Source organism: Diorhabda sublineata, chromosome X (genome assembly GCF_026230105.1).
Source record: "Diorhabda sublineata isolate icDioSubl1.1 chromosome X, icDioSubl1.1, whole genome shotgun sequence".
Taxonomy (NCBI): domain Eukaryota; kingdom Metazoa; phylum Arthropoda; class Insecta; order Coleoptera; family Chrysomelidae; genus Diorhabda; species Diorhabda sublineata.
Window position 1 is genome coordinate 26,873,519 of NC_079485.1, and position 19,096 is coordinate 26,892,614.

General features: G+C 30.5%; 2 protein-coding genes across 3 annotated transcripts in view; one reads left to right on the plus strand and one right to left on the minus strand.

The window, feature by feature from the left end:
* The window catches only part of LOC130451255 (transcription factor EC), a 134,954-nt gene extending 124,136 nt beyond the window's left edge, over positions 1 to 10,818 (minus strand). Inside the window, exon 1 of one of the 2 annotated variants that reach the window (XM_056790159.1) lies at positions 10,409 to 10,818. In XM_056790159.1, the coding sequence (XP_056646137.1) occupies positions 10,409 to 10,566 (158 nt within the window). In that variant the 5' untranslated portion in view covers positions 10,567 to 10,818. The remainder of the gene's footprint in view (positions 1 to 10,408) is intronic. The other variant, XM_056790160.1, reaches the window with a different exon arrangement.
* Positions 10,819 to 11,406: 588 nt separating this feature from the next.
* LOC130451256 (procathepsin L) lies at positions 11,407 to 19,065 on the plus strand. The gene is made up of 6 exons (XM_056790163.1): positions 11,407 to 14,870; positions 15,851 to 16,000; positions 16,222 to 16,469; positions 17,402 to 17,537; positions 17,920 to 18,080; positions 18,851 to 19,065. Exons 1-6 carry the CDS (start codon positions 14,748 to 14,750, stop codon positions 19,044 to 19,046), a joined length of 1,014 nt encoding a protein of 337 aa, XP_056646141.1. The 5' UTR covers positions 11,407 to 14,747; the 3' UTR covers positions 19,047 to 19,065.
* Positions 19,066 to 19,096: the final 31 nt, after the last annotated feature.

A 19,096-nucleotide genomic window follows, 5' to 3' on the forward strand; every position in this document is an offset into this window, starting at 1 on the left:
ACTATCACGTGCTACATAAGGGGGAAGGGGGTGACACAAAAAAATCCTGCTCAATCACGTGAGGGGGTAGGGGGTTCAAAAATGCTTCAAAATCCATCACGAGATTTATGGACGGCCCCTTAAATGTAAGAATATGTTGTATATATATCGTAAATTGTTTTTGTATCCTGACAACTAATTTTGACACTTTTTTTATTTATATTCTTTAAATTTTGAAACTATTCATTCAATATTTCGATCAAAGCAAGTTATTAGTAATGCCAAATGATAAACTACGTTAATATATCCACTCCACACTAGCATTCATTACACAACAATGAAGTTATTTTAAACTAATGAAAGTATTTCCACCTGTTGCGTTCAAATATCGCTCATTTCATATTTCTGCTTCTAGACCTTCTATGGTTGTTAGGGTTATTGCCCAATGTTTTAGTTACCTACTTCTATTTTTTTTAGATAAATTCAAGTAAAGATGTAAACGAAAAACTAGCCAAATAGATATTTTGAAATCAAAACACAAATTCCTCTGAGTAAGATTTGACACACGTGAATTATTGACTTCCAAGTAGTTAATTTGGGAACAAATCCAAGGGTAAAACTGAAGTATTTATTTCATTTATTATTATATATAATACCAATACAAAATAGTAAAAGGTATTTTTTGAGAGTACCTCTAAAAATAAGTGATATAAATATCACAATATTTCAAAATTAGAGATTCCATCATTAACACTATACAAATATTCTATAATTTCAATACATTAGCATTTTTAATCTCATTATTGTCAATTTGTCATGTCCGTGCCATATATCAATGAATCAATTCATACCACGGATAGTACATTGTATTATTTCCTATAATCCGTAACTTAATATTTTATTATTTTTACTTCTTAGACCTTTTTGTGTTTTTGGTGTCTTCATTTAAAATCTATGTTGATAAAAAATTAGTTCAAAATAACAGGTCAAAAATTTTACGTTCTGCGGTCAACTTATGACAATTTGCGTAATTTATTAACCAATACATCAATCTACAGCATGATTATCAAAATAAAAATGACAATCTATTTTAACCAGAGAAATCAATTTTCTCGAATTTTTAAAATTGTATGGATGTTTTTTTGATATTTCATGGTTCGTTAATGCATAATGCAGTTTTATTTTTTTTTATCGTATTGATAACCTTTTAGTCTATTATCTAAATATTGAGATGTCTGCCGTATGTAAACAGCTCCATGAGTATTAAAAATTATTTTATAATGAATCAACTCCGCCTATGTCGAGGTGTGTTTGTAGACCTGAATAATATATTTTTACTTTCGATTATTCTAAGAAGAAAAGCATTAACTACCTTCGCAAGCATTGACCACCTTGGCCTACAATTTTCCATAAACTCAACAATCATTTGCAGGTTATATTTAGGGGGGTCGGTTTTTTTTGCTACACGGTATTGTAATTATAACCAAACATTTTGATTTATGGATTTGTGAAGTCATAAATCTTCAAATTTCTTATCTATTAACTGAATAAAATAATAATTAAAAAAAAAAACAAAAAACCCGCCTACATGGATAACTACAATTAAAAATCAACTGAAAAGACTGAAACAAGATGAAAATTCAATGATAAGGTATTTTAAAAAATAATGATTAGGTATTTAAAACCAGAAACATAAATTGAAACAGTACCAAACCAATGTACCTGCATATTGTACACTTAGAAATATCAGCACGGTAGTTTTTTCACTTTTTTGCAACATTATATATACAGAATTACATTCGGAGGCATGCAGAAAGAGATAATAATTTATCATAGCATTCAATTTCATGCCTCCGACTGCAATTCTGTTTATAATGTTGCAAAAAAGTGAAAAAACTACCGTGCTGATATTTCTAAGTGTACAATATGCAGGTACATTGGTTTGGTACTGTATCAATTTATGTTTCTGGTTTTAAGTACCTAATCATTATTTTTTTAATACTATACCTTATCATTGAATTTTCATCTTGTTTCAGTCTTTTCAGTTGATTTTTAATTGTAATTATCCATGCAGGCGGATTTTTGATTTTTTTAATTATTATTTTATTTATGTCTTTTTAGTTAAGATTACGTAACCGAATTAATTCCTTGAATGAGTTTATGTCATGTGGTTGATTAAGCAATTTGTTAGGGTCAAGAGAACTAATAGCAAGTCCGGAGAGAGTCTTCACTCTGCTCAAAGCAACGTAAGTTAACCTTTTGCAAATAAGTTTCTACTTAAATCTACAACTGCTCGGTCTAAAGTTGTGCCCTGTAATTTATACAACGTCACGGCCCAGCATAAAATTAAGGGAAGCATTCGTCGCTCGATCTTGCCTTCACCACGTAAAGCATCAAATTCTGTAGCACAAGGCTCTATCCGGATTCCAATACCAGTCGGTTCCCTGTTATATTTGGGTCATCGAACTCCGCAAATACTGCTTGTGGCAGTTTTTCCGGCTCCACCTGCTCTCTACGTAGTGCTGGCCAATCTATTCGTCGGATAACACCTATAGCACCGTTAACCAGCCCAAGGTTAACATTGATGTTCCGTCTTAGCATGGCTCGAGAGCCTACATCTAATTTGAGTTGGTTTGGTATACCACCTGTTTTATTGAGATCTTCAGGTAAGTATTCCTCTCGTGGTTTTTAACCATATGTTTTAGGATCCAATGAGATGTCTACAGCACTAACGGTATATATTTTTGTGAGCTTTTTTAACATTTCTGTCTTAGTCGCGTTATATGTATCAACCAATCTAGTTGTTGGGAAAATTCTGACAGCTTCACCATCGTCAAATGGCCCTATCAACGGTACTCTGCGGTTTTCTATGATAGATAACTGCTGCATTGTAAGTTCTCAAACGCCAAGACTGTTTAATATGTCCACAAAAGTTGTATCTCCAGCTTGCCTCATATTTTGGGGCAACTCACAATAATGAAGACATTTAAATCACACAAGACAATTATAATTATAGTAACAACGTAGGTCCGTCCTCGTAGTAAATATATTAGTCTTAGATAACAAGAAGTCACAACGATACCGCGTTTTAAAAACCTAGTGGCGCCATCTATCCGAATTGTTTGTTGTGCGCTGACCGATATTTCATAATAAGTAATATTAAGAAAACACAACGATATCGCGTTTTAAAAACCTAGTGGTACCATCTATCCGCACAGGTCTGAATTATTTGAATTAGCTATTTTTTATCGTTCCGGTTAATATTAAAACTGCAAGTTATATACATATTTACAATCAGTGTTTAAAATCCTTCATTTTGATACCCAACTCGATATGCTTGGTAGTAAAAAAATTTTTTTATCTCACAACATGGCGTCCAAAATCCGCCATTTAGGTTTTTTTTTTAAATGTCCCCTATCTAAGAACTCTTGGGCTAATGAAACGAATATAACGATACCTCAAATATGAAAATCCGTTTAGCAGGAGATACAAGGTATTAAAGAATATTACATACATACATACAAGATACGCATTAAAAACATAACCCTTCCTGGCAGTCGGGTAAAAAGATGGAAATACGCTTCAAGTAACATGCGAGATATTATAAAAAACTATTATCACTCTCGCGATTTTCTCTTATAATAATGCTGGATTCTTTCTTAACAAAACAATTATTTTAAAAGACATTTCGATAGATTCCAACATCCACAAATTTCTCAAAAATTGTTACTTTATCACTCCATATGTTCCAAGAAATTTCATGCATAAGATCTATATATTTCCAAATGAAATGTACGTACGAGAATCCTTCTAGAAAGGAAGCGACTGTAATTTGGACTTTCTATATATTTTCATAGGGGGTGTAGAAAATAGCAAAATATCAAATTGTAATATTATTATTTATAAGTGATCAAATAATTTAATTCATCTATTTCAACTGAGTAAATGATCATAATATACTTTAAATATTTGGCATTTTTAATGACTTGGAGCGAAATTAATCAACATTAATCAATTCTTATTCTCGCTTTTGGCTTTTTAAAATTAGCCGGTTATTCTTAAAAACTTTCCAAGTACCCAAGCATTGAGATATGGGAATCTCGGTGTCCATTGAATAGGTCTCCTTCTATTTATCAGCTCTTGTGAAATAGAGAGCTCACCATCTAATGGAGACCAGTCGTCTCTGCTCAGGAAATCAGCATGTACAGGGTTAGACAACGATAAACAACTTTATTTTCTAAAATCCACACCATATGTTTGAAACTAGTCGATTTGTTCACAAAACTACATTCTTCTATCAGAATCATCTTTTAGTAATGTGTGTAGAATTGTAAGTTTGTAAAGATTTAATTTATTTGCATTAGGAATTCTTACTACTGACGAGCTAATTTCAACATTATAAGAAATCTGCCTGGTAGAGATATACTATTTTTATAGCCTTCTTTCTTCAAACTCCTTTCAATTTTTACCAAGTGTCCAGTAGCCTTTCCTCCAAAACATCCCCATCACGTACCCACCATCGTATTTTAAAGTCGAGATTACACATAGATCTAACATCCGTTCTTCCTTCATCTTCCCCACAAACTCTCTTCTGTTGAGATCCAAAAACCTCATCCTTTGATCTCATCATTCAATAAAACTCTCGTCCACTCTTTATGCTTCTAATTTTTATATTCTTTAGTCCACTACAACCTCTTTATTTTGACGTCTTACTAGAGGTTTCTTCACTGCGACTCTTCCAAAAAGACCAATTTCTCTATAGAAATACTCAAAAACAGATCCCTAGATTCATTGATCTGAACTGGTATCTCTGAGTCCATGAGTTATCGATAACATTTACTCATCAATACAATACGTTTATCTTCAACGGTTGTGGTTTTTCGAGGCCGCACTGAACATTTACTATCGCCAAAGCTCCTGGTGGATGCAGATTTCACGTTATAGTCCACAGTACGTCGAAATATTTTTAATTCGGCTGCAATGGTACGATTACTTTTACCTAGACTATGAAGACTTGTTATTAATGCACGAGTTTCAACCGATAGTTCCTTGGTGTTACCCGTTTGAAAACTTACAAGTCTGAATTTGCGAACAGTTACAATTCGAATACGAACTTTACATGAAAAGTTCAAAAAGTGTAAATCACAGCGCGCTCTTGCGTCCTCCAGGTCTACCTGGGACTAAACTACAATCATAAACACCGATGAAATAATTAACAGTTAAAGAAAAATAAACAAATCAGACGGTACTTGCAAGTTTTAACTTGTCACACTCAACGAGCGCTTCTATAAAGTAAACAAATAAGGGACACTGTTATTTTTAGTTGGTAAGACACCGTTTCGAACTTCGCTTGATATTATGAAAGAGAAATTTGTTAAAGTGTATTATTGTGAAATTTAATGAATGGATATTGGGCGCGTGCAAAAACTTTTGAACAGTAGTGTATATATTGTCCTAAATTGTTTTATTTGACTTTAACTACTTTGCGACATGGACATCAGCTCTGAATATAGATACGTAACTTGCATCTGTGTTTTGCTCTCTCTTTTATATGTACATTTTCGAATCTGGACACTTTTAATTATGATAGATTTCAATAAATGATGTTGTCATGAAATTGTTTGTAAAATTGCTCTCCCTTCTAACATTTCTACAGTACGTTTATGATCGAGTAATGTTACGTAACTATTTTGATGCAAAATTGTGGTTTGTAAGAACGTTTATTTATGTAGGTATCTCACTCATTATTAATTACTTTCCTTAGTTACGTTACTTTGTAAGGCTAAAAAAGTAAATGCAGTCCGTTTATGATTAATTGACAAATTGGCTGCGAAACCATTCAACAAAATTTTGCTATAAATCGATAAAATTTCTCGTAATATCAGGTGCGTACTAGGAAAATATTACCATTAGTTAATGCCAGGAACTTTAATTTTAATTATATATCTTTTATGAAAATAAAATATAAAAATTTTATTTTAATCTATCAAAAATATGTTAATCGAACATTGTAAAAAATATTACAACATTATTTAAATAGCATTTTAGCTTGCAAGATAAAATTTTGTTTGTTCAATCAATATTTAATATTTTATATTCAATTGTCTTTTATACACAGTGAGGTAAATAATTATGTTTATCGTATTAACAAAAAATTGGATACATGAAATTCTTTAAAAAAAAGTAGAATGAAAACAGTCTTAATCAGTTGTATATTCCTAACAATACGAAAATTTACTGAATTTATAACAATCAAAGAGAATTTGTTTACTATAATCTGATTCTTAATAAGTAAGCCAATGGGATGAAATTGAATTAATTTTTATACTATAATGTACAACCTTCACTTATTTTCTAGTCTTGCTTTTTGCTTCAAAGATATTAAGGTATCTTTGAGATATAAAAATGTTTATTTCTTGTTAAATAAATGAGAATCATTCGAAATGGCTCAACCCCAAGGTTACTGTAACTTCATAAGTAAAAAATTATTCGATATTTTAAATTAATATAAAAAAATAAACTTACTGTAGATCCTCTCACTGTTTAAACCAACTATTGTGTGATTATTCAATTCAAGTAAATCTATAAAGAGAATTTCTAATTGATTGAAAGATTGATTGTTGTTCCATTTCTTTTGCGCGTAACAGATAACTTACATTTTTTACCACTACAAATTTGTCCAAATTATTAACTTAATTTATACATATTTCATGGAATTTGCAAAATTTATAACAAAAAACCCGTACCGATTTACGAGAAATATTTTTAAATTTATATAATTTTTCATTACAAAGTTGAAAACCTTTTAAAAAACATTTTACTTTAATATTATCAGCTTTGGTGGTTATGTTGTATCAAGTCAAGTTGGTTACTAACCCTATAAAAAAAATCTCCTCACATTTGCCTATTTTACTTTATTTCTTATATTATTTTTTACGACTCTTATTGTATTCGGGTTGTCTCACAACTTTCTGTTCTGTTCGTTGAGGATTGAATAAGTAGTATGAATGAGTAATGAATAAATTTATTTTTTTTTCAATTTGAACTTAAGTAGTTATTGATTCACACTACTATACTAGAAAAGGTGCATTAGCTCATCCTTTCTTCAACAGAATAAATGTCACAGGCAGCTTATGTGCTCAACAAGTACGAGGATGGTCCTAGAAGTACATGGCCCAACAAAGAAAACACAAAAATTTTGGACAAAAATGTATTTATTTTTCGATATAATCTCCTTTTAGCTTCATACACTTTTCCCTGCGATGTTCAATGAGTTCGATACCATTTTTATAATAAGAATCGTCAAGCTCTTCAAAATAACCATTAACTGTCGACATCACCTCTTCATTATTGGAAAATCTTCGACCACCGAGACATTTTTTCAAGTCTGGGAACGGAATACTGTCACAAGTGGGCTAAATCTAGTGAATAGGGTGGAATTCAAACTTTAATTCATTGATTTTGTCCATTGCAATAACGGATGTGCGAGCTGGTGCATTATGTGATGAAACAACAGGTTCTTCTCAGCCAAATACGGCTGTTTTACTTGATTTCTTCGCTCCTACGTTGCATTAAGTTCGCTTAATACTCGCTGTTGATAGTTTTTTTCTTTTTCAAGATAGTCAATAAAAAAATTATCCCACACATGCTTTACAAAGCCGACGTCATGACCTTGCCTGCAGATGGAACGATCCTTGCCTTCTTTGGAGCTGTTTCCCCGTTTTCAGTCCATTGTTTTGATTGTTCTTTTATTTCCGGTGTGAAGCGATGGACCATGATTACGAATCGTCGCAAAAATTCGGCTTTATTTCTGTGAAACAATCGATGGAAACATCTTCACAACGCTGTATTTTTTTCATTTTGAGAAAACGCGGCACCCATATGGACACAGCCTACTGTGTCTGCTAGCTCTTTCAGTCGACGATCATCCAGTGCATTTTCTTCAACATTTCTGAAGTTGTCACCTCATTTGGTCGACAACTGCGATGCTACTCCAGAGTAGTTTTGCTTATATATTGGTTGGGATAAGTCCTTTTAAATAAAAGTATTGTATCACATAACGATGACCAATTTTTTCTATGTTTACAAATTTATTGAAAAGGTTCACTATTGATGGCTGCTAAACAAATACTAAACAACATGGCATCTTCAAACTTGGAACATATGCTGTATAGACTGTGTTATTGTGTTCTTTCTAATTTTCTAATTTTTCAAGTAACTACCACAATCTCTAGGTCAGGCCAAGTACTTCTGGGACCATCCTCGTACAACATACGCGTTATACTATGTTGTTAGTTTATCACACTTTTGTTTATATTCTGAAAAATATTAGTGACATTTCTGAAAAAAAAAGTAGCAATCGTATAATCCCACAAGGACTAATTAAATATTTGGAAATAATTCTTATATGGGCAAGTTGTAGTATTAAGAAATATTTTTAAAACAGCTTAACATGACGCAAGACAATGTGCAAGAAAATGCATGAAATTTTTTCTAAAATCAAAATATTTCATAGAGTGAAATGAGAGTGATATGAACTAGAAAAATGTTTTGGAGCCTGATGGACAGGTTAGTTGTTACACGAAAAGTAACTAGACTTCTCCCTAAAATGGCAAGTTGCACGCAATAAAAATTGCAAGTGTTACAAGTGCGAGATCTTGCATGAAACAATCAACTGAACTTCATCTGCGCAAGTTTTAGAGCAAGAAATATTTCGTTTTACATTGCATTTCACGTTATTGCATCATGTCAAGCGGCCTGTACGAAAATATTTTTTATAGTAGTTTACTCGATAGACAGCAATATGTAGTTTCCTCTGCCTCATCCCTCAACTACACCTATTGGCAATATTAAAATAGATTTACTAAATCTTTGTATTTGTTAAACTACTGAAACTGTACTTTTGGCAATATATCAAACTTTATTAGATTTAAACCGGTCTCTAAAAATAGTGGTATTAAAATAAAAATTAATCCGCTCAACCTTTTTGAGTCTTGTTACACAAGTGTAAATAAAATTATACAAAAAAATATACGTGGCATACGTTTTAAAAGCGATAACGATGAAAATAAATTGCCCCAAATAAATATAAATTTAATAAATACTAAAGATTTGGTATGAAGACATTTTTCCTCAGTGTTTAATTTCTCATAGAATTTTGTAAACATTAAACTTGTATACACATTTGCGTCAAAATGTTTGTAAAAATTACATTGCATTATAAATATAAATTAGCACCTTGTCTACGTAGAACGTAAGCAAGTTAACGCAAAACGTGATTTCAAATTAAAGAAATATTAGAATAATTCAATTTTTATTTAGTTGCAATTCCCCAAGAATTATGTGAAAGTCAGGATGAGGTCACATTAAAGTAAGACATTGGAACTAGACCCAGCAATTCATATTATAAAACCACCCAAAACTTCAATTTTGTGAAAAAATGCAGCTCATGCTATAAGGAAAAAATAATAATCAATTTGTTTTTCATAAGGAAATGTTTTATAAGAGAAGAAAGAGGTTGCTGACCTTCTTTAACCCCCGTTTCAAATCATACTCATATTTTTGGACAACTTTATGATGTTTGACAGTACATTGCCTTGTATACTCATATTTGGATAAACAAAGAATGATTAGTACCTAATTTGCAAACAGATTCGGGTATATGATTACCTAGTTATATTATTGCTTTTGAAAAAGTTTTTGATTTAAAAAAAAATGAAGTTTACCGTGTGTAAACAAACTAAATATCATCAATTAAGTAAGTTCGCATTTTATTACTGACATTGTGATTTATGAAAACTTAAATCATTCACAAAATCCACAGAAATTATGACAATGATGATTGAGTGGCATCGACCCCAATTTATTGGAAGCTTTTAATTAAAACATAACGAAAATGAAAAAATGACTTATGCTTACCGAAATTTTTAAAAATATAATAACAATAATTAGTTTCACAAAATCAAATTTAAAAATTATTTTTTCTGGTAAATAATTTGGTGGTAATAATGAGAACAGTTTGTGTAACTAACTAAATTATCCAATCATAATCAAATGACGCATTTAACAAAAGTCCGGATAATCTTTATTGTACTAAATTGTTTCATGAAAAACAAAATAAATAAAATTTAAGCTTTTGAGTTCCTGTGACAGTTTGAACAGACAATAAATATTAATAAAATTTCGTAAACGTAAAAAATTATAAAAGTCTCGAAATATTATTTTCTCTATTGAAATATTAATTAAAACAAAGTCAGATTTAACGTTATATGTTTGAATTAAGAAACTAGTAAAGCAAACAAAATTTGTGGTGTATACGTTATTTTTGATATTTTCATAAATGAAATTGTGTGTTTTTGGGAAATGTAATGACAGACCAAGAAAAAAAAAACAGTTGAAATAGCAGATGACTCAGTAGTCCTCGGCTCACCTCTCCATAATAGGCATTGTTTTAGATGTAAGTTCATAAAATTCCTGATTTTTCGGAGTTCCCAAAAGATCATCGAAATCAATAGCACTTTCAATATCAAAATCCTCAGAGAGGAGTGCAGATAGATCATATCCTATATCAATACCTGACTCAGCCATTCTTTTATCACAGTTTGTTCACAAATTGTTATACAAAATAAAAAAAAAACGAGACAGACATTGCAATTGCCGCATTATACCACGCCATCTTTAGGGAGTTGTTAGTTCGAATGCAACTGATTTGTCTTATTTTAATGCTGAGGCAACGCAATGTCAGGGCCAAGCGTGATGTGCGCTACTCGTACTTGGACGTTCACTCTCAAGTCAGTTCGCGTGGGAAATGCGAATTGGCAAAACAACTGCGGATCTCGGATCACGACGCACTGATACGGATTCGTCTAAAAACGACGGCAACTGAACTGCGCGCTGATGTCTTCAAAATCTTGGCATTATTTTCAATTATTTCCTTTGAAAATTTCCACCTTAACACCTTGTCCAAAGTAAACAATCTCAAATACAAATTAATTATATATACAGGGTCTCACAAAAAAAATGTAAATGAGAACAATGTTTCTTATTATTGAAATTGCTAAACAAAATGTAAAATTAAATAAATTCAAATAATATAAGATTAAATCATTGGGTTCGAATATTCTAGATACCACAGATTTTATTGCATTCCTAAATGGTTTTTAGAATCATAAAAGTCACATTATTGTAACTAATTGTATATGTGAACATAACATGACGCTCTTTTTCCCTTTGAGATGTAACACCACTGCTCAAATGGCTGTAATTTATATAGTATAAGCAAATAAGCAAATTGGAGAAGTAATTTTCGATTATTATCAAAAAGACGCAAATTCAGATAATTTCTATCAATCAATAGAAAATGTGCTGACGTAAATTTGATTTCATAAATCCCCATTTCGAGGTTGAAGAAATTATATTATCAGTTTTTAATTGAGCTTGAGTTTGCAACCAATGCTCTCCAATAAACATTTTTAAAATGTTTTATTATGTAAACTAAAAAAGTTTAGCTGCTCAAAAGAACATATCATAAATAAAGTGTATATGAAACTGTTGCTGACGTTTATCTTGTAAGACAAAAATTCCTTTTTATTTACTTTTGCTCATATAAAAATTAAATTTTATAGTAGATTGTGATTTGATAATAAGATAACATTTACGTCGTTTACAATTACGTAATTGCACTGCATTCTTAACTCAAGTGGGGTTCAAATATTGAAAAACATGTACGGGAGTTTTTGATTATTTCATCGTTCAAGTATTTTTATATAGTCAGTTAACGATTCCACGAAGAATGGTTATTTAATTATAGGTATACAAACACGACATTTATCTACTTCTCAAGTGATTGTCCAATTATTTAAAAGAAAAATTATTTAAGCTAAATGATCCACCAGCTAAATGCTTAATGCTAGAATTATGCCAAGCATCAAGCAAACAGATTTTCTTATTGGAACCCACTAATATCACTTCAAAATTAAATTACTCCAGTTTACTTTTGGTATTTTTCCTGCTTCCAATGCTTCTCATCCATTTATTGGTTATTGTCTTATTAATTATGACCACTTCATGAACTTTCTTAATTCGTTTTTCTGAATATTTCCATATATCATTAGTAAATAGCATATTGTGCATAATTTAACAATCTTTGAAAGATATAGAGTTTTGACAGGCGTTTTAAGACAAATACAATTGCTATTCTGCAGCAGGTAGTCAAATGGTTCAATGAAAATGTATGGGTATTCCCAATCTGAAATTTAAAATAAGTCGTTTCAATCCCTTAAGTTCTGACGGGCGGTCTGCATGCTGCTCTTATTTATTTTATGCTTTTGTAGAGATAACATCGATTTATTCCTAGTAATGCGAAAGTATTATATCAATTTTATATTGCTTTTAAAGAGTTAGAAAAACCAAATGCACTGACAGTGGCCAAATTTCTACAAGAGGCTCTTCCAACATTTTTTCTTCTTACGCTTGTTCCTGGAGATAATTTATTGCTCATTTTGTCTGATGCGTCACCTTACATGAAAAAGTCTGGGCAATGTTTGAAAATCTTTTACCCTAACTTTAAATAGGGTTGCTGAAGAGATAAGAAAACATTTTCCTCTTTTAAATAATTTAATTTCACACATGAAAAAAATCTTCCTGAAAGTGACTATAAGGGTTCAATTCTATAAAGAAAAATTACCCACTTCCACCTCAACCTATTATTACAAGACAAGGGGACTTCGTTGGAAACCGATTTTTATTGCGAGAATTTTTGTTATGTAAAAAATTTATTTCAGAATTGTCTGGCGAATCTTATTGATCTTATTGATGTTAAGCAATTATTCGAAAACTCAAAAATAAAACAACTTTCGTTTATAAAAACCAATTATAGCTTTGTTTCTAGAACAATATCACAAATATAATTCGCCATTAACCCGAAAAGTAAAACTGAGGCAGTCTCAGACAGGAGACAAAATTTTGTAATTGAACTTCCAAAAAAATTTAGTGATTTACTTTTTTCGTAACTAACGACAATTTTTATAATAAACACATAATGAGGTTTACTTAAGTATCTACGTAAAAACATTGAAATCTCTATTTTCAATGAATCAATAAATTAATATATGAGAATATTTTTGCATATTCTCAAAATGTATTTTTTCATTCGCATATTTGAGATTCCTTGATAATGAGAGATATATTACAAATTGGTCTACCCTCTTGTCCATAACAATTCTATGAACCTTGTTAATTTAGACTTTTCCAAGCATTTGATAGAGTCTACCGATATAAATTGTACTGAGCACCATTATGTCAGTCTAGAGCAGTGGAGTAGCTACAGGGTTGCAAGTCGACAATGATATTTGCTCGGCATCTTGGAATGTCTCGCCGAGAGTATACTACCTGCATTAAGATTTATGTTCGTAATATCTGAAAGACATTTTCGATCCTCTTTTAAACACCAAGTAGAAACGTCATTTTGTATAGAAGAACTTGTTGACATAATAAAGAATCATTTAGTTTCTTCAAGTTTCTCTGAAGTGTGCACAGTACTTTTAATATTTATCACCATTTCTGTGAATACAACAAAAGCCAAGTGATCATTTTCAAAACTGAAATTAAAAACTTATGAGAATTTCTCATTAACACTTTTGCTGAACATAAAGTCCGAGGAAAAGAATTTTGTTAATTAAAAGTGTGTACTTGAACTACAATTGTGATTTCAGTAAGTACACTTCTGTTCTTTGAAATAGCCTACAAGGGATTTTTGCAATCTTTTAGTAGGGTAAATTGACCAGACATTTGTCGTCATGTTTAACAATATTAATTTATCAGGGAAGTATTTAAAAAAAATCATTATACCATAATTATTAACCCTTTCAATTCAAACTCAAGTTAATTATTGAATTATCTGTCTTTGACAATGACAGTAACATTTGGTAGGAACTTCGTTTTGCATAGGTAAAATGTAAGTGTATGCTTTTTCAACAGTGTACGTCAATTAAGGTACATTTAATTTAAAGTGAATTGTTAGAAAATCAAATTATTATAAAATTTGTATGAGTCTACTTCTCGTAGTAATATATTATTAAACTCTTACAAGTCAAAATGTATAAATAAGTATTATAAAATAAAAAAATACTATTCTTGTTAATTCAGATTTTTTATATTAAAGGGGCCCATCCGACAAACTTGCCACGTGTCTCTAACTGTATAGTTATGCCACTGGTTGGAAGAAAGCGTTATCTTTATATCTCTGAAGCAAACTATATTTTTCATTTCTTAGATTAATTTTCATGTTTTGATATATTCGTTCAGGTACTATTTCGCTGAATGAGCATTTTTACTACTACTCCATTCTTGTTTTCAATAATTTTTAATCTCAACAATATTACATTTTACGACATTTCCCGTTTTTTATATATAAACAGTGTTTCTCCTTTTGAGATATTATTTTGTTTTTTTCTTTCCGTTATTGGTTAGCAAACATTCACTCTACATATTTAAATTCTTACCATAAAATGAATGTATTTGATTTAGATTTAAGAACCTCACCTCCCAATCATCTTCGTACTCGTGAATATCAAAAAATGCTGAATAAATCAATTCATGCAAAAGCTAAAACCGCCTCTGCGTTATAGCTAACATAACAGTTAAATAAAAATTTAAATATAAGCAAAATATTACACAATATAAACATTTCGATCAGCGAAAATCAAACACCTTAAATTATTCACATACTAATGTAGTCCAATATATTTTAGTCAAACAGGAATATCAATATGAGATATTTGTTAAAGTTAATATTGTTAGTTTTAATAATTACGTATGTACTTGCTGATATTTATTACGATTATGTCGATTCGACAATTAGTGATTTGGACAAAGAGTGGGAGCTTTTCAAGGTATTGAGCGAAAATTTAAGCTAATTTGTACAATAAATATACAAATTAATAAATGTATTAACAAAAGACACAATGCCAAAAAACGGTTTGCTGTCTTAATTCTATCCATCATATCTACTTTTTCCAAGTAATTTTCAATGCTATGTTAAATATGGATTTTTGTCAAAATTTATAATTATACGAAAATTAAAAAAAATAATAATAGCAATAAACATTATATTGGATTGTTTGGTTCGACACAAATCAACAATGAGTTACGACTCAAGAATTTCTCAATTTGAAGGCCTTGAGCAGTGAATGACATAATTCAAGATTGGTTTTAATATTGAGTTTCTGCTTTACATCGTATGTCATTCATGTAGGACATCCTGCGTCCTGTATAAATGTAATCTACGTCAACTTATCACTCTTTATTATTTAATTCATCACAATCATTAAATGAAATGAAGTTGGAATTTCTGGAACCGTTAGCGATATTCATACTGAATACATTGTTTACACCAACACTCACAATTGCACTGTTTGGCGCGCGTTTCGATATCCAAGTTATCGTCTTCAGAGACCGAAGGTAAACTGATCTTTGTTGAATCTCTCAGTTCTGTCGTCCGCAGATGCTCCAAATTCAATGGTCGTTTTTGCTGCCTCAAATATTTGTTTTTTATCTGGTATGGTAAGTCGACCCAACCCAGATTACTATGGCACACATTTTACTTTTTCCTCGGTATTTTTCTTCGGTAGTAATTTTGTCAAAACCCAAATAGTATGACATAGAGTTTTCTTAAACACCGTCACCCTATTTTCTTGTTCAAACAGCTTTTTCTTGTTGAAACTGTCCCTTCTTAGTTTATAATAATAGTCAAAATTCTAATTATATTTCGTTTTCATGTTGTGTTTACTTTATTATATTCTCCCTTTGCATCCTCTTGTTACCTCACTTACTTTGTTTCAAATGAAATACTTATAGTAAATTAATTTTTTAGGATAAATTTAATAAAAGTTATTCGAAGTTTAACGATTATACAAGACGAAAAGCATGGGAAGAAAATTTGGAAAAAATCAGAAAGCACAATGAAGAAGCTGCTCGTGGACTTCACTCATTTACGATTAAAGAGAATCATCTAACGGATATGGTGAGCAGAATAGAATGTATATTTTAAAAATAATCTGTTACAAATCTTAGAGAATTGTATATTTCGAAGAAACTATAATCAAATTCCTAATTTTCAAATCAACCAAAAATATGTATGTTAGTAGAAGGAATAAAATAGAATTTAAATTCCGTACGATCCAGATTATTTTCCTATCATATGCTTTTCGTTATTGTTATAAGGAATATTTCATTCACTTTCAGTCTAATTACCAGTATTTGACACACATGATAAAATTAACGAAGAGCAGACATAGGAAGGTCGATCCAGAAGAGGTCGGAGACATTTATGGTTCAGTTTTGGACATACCATCAGAAATTAATTGGGTTGAAAAAGGATTTTTAACTCCCGTGTATAATCAAAGAGATTGTGGATCTTGTTATGCATTTAGCATAGCCTCAGCTATTCAAGCTCAAATTTTCAAAGAAACGGGAAAATTAATACCATTGAGGTAAGAATATATGTGATAGTAAATAGAGCAAATTTTAGATTATTATAATCAAATAATATATTGGTTGACATAAATCTTCATCAACTGGCTACAGAGTAATTAAACAAAAACGAAGTGAAGGATAAAATATATGAACTAATTCAAAATTTTATATTGCATTGTTTGGGATATCAATGAGTTCAAAAATTACTGTCATGATGGAACAACTTAACTAACGAACATTCGATTTAATAAGTAATGTTTTGGTAAAAAATGTTATATGTGGAGATACTTCAATATGCAACCAACATTACATCTCAATAGTTCAACTTATTTTTTGATACGATTCAATCTTAGTTCAAGACAACAACTGTGTTCAAAAATGACGATAGGTCGTATTTATAAACAGAAGCCTTTACTTTTGCTTTCAAAAAAAAAATAAAAAGAGAAAGGGATAAGCTTCGATGAGATTACTCTAAATAGGTTTTTCGGTTTCAATATTTATTAAACAAAGTATTTGTTCCTTAGAGAAGGAATGTACGTTTAAACAACTTTTCTCACCCTAACTTTTCTGTAGTTGGACAGCTATCATTCAGTTTACAACCATTGTAAAAACTTATAAGTGACCATTGTCACAGACTTCTAAAAAATTAGAATGTACGCAGCGCACAATTTCGAAAATATTTTATGAAGTGCTTGATCGGATCGTACATCACTCCGCCGAATCCACATCAAACAATCACTCCTGCGTTACCTTCATGTTCAGTACTACTTATGATAACCATTTTAAATTTTAATGTTCAATTTGTTTGTCGAAATTAATCTCCGTACCTTTTCATTTATCCAAAGTAAATATTATGAATAAAAAGCATAGTATACAATCTTTTAGTTCTACTTTTTATTTCGAAGAACGATTAAATATATGTCTAGTAAAAAATGAGGTATTTTTTTAGTGAACAACAAATAGTAGATTGCAGCTCATCATTTGGAAACTATGGATGTGCAGGAGGTTCGTTAAGGAATACACTAAGATACATCGAAAAAGCTGGAGGCCTCATGGCGTACACGGATTACCCTTATGTATCAAAGGTGAGAAATTTTTAAAAATATTTAAATTATTAATATCATTTTGAAAATATGTCTAAACAAATGGCAATAAAGATTGTAACTGAGTACAACACAATGTCTGAATGTCTTTCTATTTTTTTAATATTTCATTATAATGTATGTAGTGGTAATTGAGTCTCTTTATTTATTATCCTTTATTAACAATATCAAAATTACCTATTTTCTGTATTTTTTTACGTTTAAACGTATATTTATATCCATTAGCCTGACATGTACACCAATGCGTTCAATATATATATATATATATATATATATATATATATATATATATATATACTCAATTTCAATAGGTAATATGTAATATTAAAAGCATGATAGTTTATCCACCTCTAATATTTTTCAGAAACAAAAATGCAAGTACAAAAATCACCTGACTTTGGTTAATATTACTTCTTGGAGTGTATTACCAGCACGTGACGAAAGAGCATTAGAAGTTGCCTTAGCTAAAATAGGACCTGTGGCTGCTTCAATTAATGCTAGTCCACATACATTTCAACTATATCAGTAAGTAATATCTCAATTTTGCGAGCATTAAGACTACTTGGTACTAATGAATAAACGCCAAAAATATGGATATAATAAATAACAATTTTTCACTTTTATTATATGCAATTTAATAAAATCCCCAGATTCTTATTAAGAATAAATAAATCTCTTTTTTAAATCGTCTTCTTCTAGTCTGTTAACATCTTCCTCGCTACCTCACTATAATGGAACTGTCGATAATAACTTGTTTCATTATTGAATATTTTTATTACCAAACTTAATCTGTTAGTTTGACTGTTTTAATCAACCTATATGGCATAGTTTCTCGCTGCCGATAACATGATTTAATAAAAAAATTTTAATGAAATTATTGTGACATGAATAAAAAAAATATTTTTCTCTAATACTATTTGGTCTTATAGAAAGGTCGTAAGAAATGCTATACATATTTTTGTGCCCCTATAAAACGAAATCAATGGAAGTCAGACCTAGGCATCTCACAGTCAATTCAAAAAACGCCGAAGCGCCATCTGCAGCTATATCTTTGTTCTGCTAAGTGCAAAAAATTTGTAGTTAAATCAAAAACTGACAATTCCATTGCAGATCCTAATGATGTAATGAATTTTTCATTTTATCCACCATCCTTACAAAGTTTTTTTCTTATAAATATGCCTATTTTGCAGCTTTGCTTCAAATAGACCTCAGCAATTAGTATCATAAATGTGGCGTTGGCACTATCAATGTTAAAAACAATTTGTTTCTCTTAGTAATGGCAATTTTTTTTTCAGTAAAGGTATCTACGACGATACATCTTGCTCTTCAAATCATGTGAATCACGCCATGCTTGTTGTGGGTTATACTAAAAATTTCTGGATTCTGAAAAATTGGTGGGGAAAGCATTGGGGAGAAAATGGATATATGCGATTGAGAAGGAATAAAAATCGTTGTGGAATAGCAAATTATGCTGCCTATGCATTGGTTTAATATAATAATTTGTTTCACATTTTTTGAATCATGATTTTATATACATATAC